Source organism: Ochotona curzoniae, unplaced genomic scaffold, assembly GCF_017591425.1.
Source record: "Ochotona curzoniae isolate NIBS_2020 unplaced genomic scaffold, NIBS_Ocur_1.0 patch214, whole genome shotgun sequence".
Classification (NCBI taxonomy): domain Eukaryota; kingdom Metazoa; phylum Chordata; class Mammalia; order Lagomorpha; family Ochotonidae; genus Ochotona; species Ochotona curzoniae.
The window spans coordinates 1,597-4,618 of record NW_024466767.1 but is presented as its reverse complement, the minus strand read 5'-3'; the positions used below and the strand labels follow the sequence as shown (position 1 = coordinate 4,618).

At 34.3% G+C, this 3,022-nt stretch overlaps 1 protein-coding gene across 1 annotated transcript; it reads right to left on the bottom strand.

Annotated features, from left to right (window-relative positions):
• Positions 1 to 255: 255 nt before the first annotated feature.
• LOC121166705 (probable G-protein coupled receptor 82) lies at positions 256 to 2,598 on the bottom strand. Its single transcript, XM_040995956.1, has 2 exons — positions 2,531 to 2,598; positions 256 to 2,390 (listed from the first exon to the last, which is right to left on the bottom strand). The coding sequence occupies exon 2, from the start codon at positions 2,354 to 2,356 to the stop codon at positions 1,346 to 1,348; it is 1,011 nt and encodes a 336-aa protein (XP_040851890.1). The 5' UTR covers positions 2,357 to 2,390; positions 2,531 to 2,598; the 3' UTR covers positions 256 to 1,345.
• Between the last annotated feature and the right edge of the window lie 424 nt (positions 2,599 to 3,022).

Here is a 3,022-nt window from a genome sequence, read left to right as displayed (position 1 = left end):
CACTTAATGGTTGATTTTATTCAGCTGTTCTTGTTTATTTCCAGTCTGAGGTAAGATTGCAGGTATCACACAGGAATAGAAATATAGAATTAGTATAGTTCAGAGTTGCCTATAATCTCTGGGGAGATAGAGCACACATTCGTTGTTTACATTTTTTATTATAATATGTATAACACAGAATATATTCACCTTCAGTTGTCTTACTGACAAGATAACATTGAAGAAAGAAACATTAAGAAAAGTCTTATTCTTTAAATATCTACTTAAGAATTGGGGAACATTTGGGCAACACTCCTAACTAAAATTGGCATCCTTTAGGGTCGTGAGGGTTATAGTAATAGAGCATACAAGCGGAGTGCCTGGCACATGCATTCACTAAGTGATAGCTACTCGGAGTAGTAGCATCATCTGATTTAAGAATGGTACCTATGAGTGAAGCAGAATTTTCTGTTCTACAAATGAAGAAGTCAACACTTTAAAAGGAGAAATGATTTGCCTACACGTAAGAGGTGGAGCCAGGACTGATCCCCAGGAGTCTGAGTTCAAATACCAGTATCTTAACTACAGTACTGTTACATTGCTTTATCATTTGTTCATTCGTGGCACAAAAATTAACATATCTACATGCCAAGTACCATTAGCCATTAACAACAGCATTATTAATATTGAATACAGAGGAAAGTACACAAAATATGATAAAGATGGGCATACAATGACAACTTTTTATTTTGACAATGGCTAATTTAAATATTTTAAAAATATGTATGTTATATCTGCTTAATAGATATTAGAGTCAACGACTATTACTTCTCCCAGTAGCATGAACCAGATAATATCAAATAAATAAGGTTTATAAAACTTTGGATTTTTACATTGAATTTACTATTTGTGCATTTAGAATAGGACTTAAGTCGGGACAAATTGTTTACAAAGTTTTGTTAAGTTCACAAGAAAGCAAACACTAGCCATCAACAGACTCATGTATTTTAACTATTAGGAAGCAGATAAGTCATAAACCATTTGCTTCTTTATCCTGCAGTTGTGAAATACTGTGCGCTGTCAGAAGCATCCACAGTTGAGAAAATGATCTGTTGGTTTCACATGCAGTTGCCTCCTTTCCATAAGCTTGATCTTAAAGTCTCTGCCATCTCTACTTCCAAGTATAAGAAAAACTGTAAAATGGGCTTTATGAATATATTTATTTGATTTGTTTTTAAAAACCAAAAATATTTCTTGGTGTCTGTTGTCAGCCAAGCAACAACCTGCTTGTTAATCCTACAGTTACAGTCTCCCTAATAGAGTCACATGAACACCTTTGTAATGTGTGGTGTTTCCCATTTGTAAGTTAGCTATATGATTGTATATGTGGTGAGTTAGATTTTGTAAAGAGATCATATAGTGTCTTCTTGAATGTTTTATCTAGTAAAAGAAATATAATGGGATCTGTGCTACTTCTGGCTGAAGCAAGACAAGTAAGAACGTTTTTTGTTTCTATTAAGTAATTCAGTTGCTGACAGTCCTCCCTTTTGTGTATCACATAAAAAATGGGTTTAAAAATGGTATATGGAAGGAAGCAAACTATTAGTAGAATCTGGATGACCAAAAGATGTCTTTTCACAGAACTGTAAGTCACATCTTTCTCCGTAATGGATGTACAAGTCCTAATTTTTCTCAGATGGCTGACAAAAGAGTAGTATGATGTTACCACTACTAAAAATGAAAATGCAATAAATGTGCTCCCAATAAGGCCTGCGGTCTGAGAGGTCATGGCTCCTACTTCCATCCGCTGGTTATAGCACAGTTTTTCTTCTCCTTCCGTTGCCTCTACGACTGAGTAGTATATAGTAACTGGAATAATTATGCCCAGTACAAGTCCCCATATGTAAACACATAGTTTTCTAGCAAAGGTGGGCTGACGAAATTTTTTCAGTAAATGGCCATAAAATATTTTCTCATAGCACGAAGTGGTCTCCTGCATGGAATCCTTTTTCATTAAGGTAGCATAGCGACTTATGGCAATCCAACTTAAAATTAAGAGGCTGACAAACATACTTACATGCATAGACAAAGTTCCCAGAAAATTGACCACTCTGCATTGTGCAGATTGATATTCCCATTGGAAACCTTTCAGGAAATAGATGCCCATGAATGGCATAGCACCGCACACAAGTAAATTTGCAGTCACAAGATGTGCCAGGTAGATATGTGTTGAGGTTTTCTTACCTATTTTTGTTAAAAACACCCATTGAGAGAGTGAGTTTCCAAAGAGACCAACAATACAAAGGAAGGTGTAAATGATTGGTAAAGCCACAGAGGAGATCGTAGATGGTTGAATACATGTTGAATTGTAACTCATTTATGTCAGATCTTCTTGAATTATGTCACAGGAGCTAGAACAAAATTGCAAACATTTACTAAAATCATGATTGGCACTGAAAGTGAAAAAAATAGACAAGAAGCATCAGATGAGGGAAGAATTCATTGAAAAAATGTGTTGGGTGAAAAGGGAAAGTTATAGATGTCTTCTTACCTTTGCTGGTCACGATTGTTTGAAGTAAAAGCAAATGGTTGATTATTGAAACTGATAATGCATTTGTCTAAAAAATAAAATTTGGTGCAAATAGTTAAGTACTTGAAATTTATCATTTTGTCCTAGAGGAATTTATAGTTCTTAGCTTGTATAACAATGTGTAAATGATGATGATTTTTTTCCTAAAAAAAAAAACCCCTATTTGCATAGACCTAAAAATAAACCCAGGGAAAATATTATAAAAATATTCTGTAGCTACAATAATAGAAAGAGAACTCTACTTTTTAATAAGCACATTAATTCAACATAAGTAGTTTTAGGATGATGTCAATTCATGACGAGGTGGGAGCACTTCCCAATAATCTATATTAAAAAACCTATATTAAAAAGGGTCTCTTTGCATATTTCAAAATACTCAATTCCATATGAATGAAAACTCAGGCAGGGTCCTGAATTGAACATAAAGAAAAGACAGCAACCAAAGATAGACCC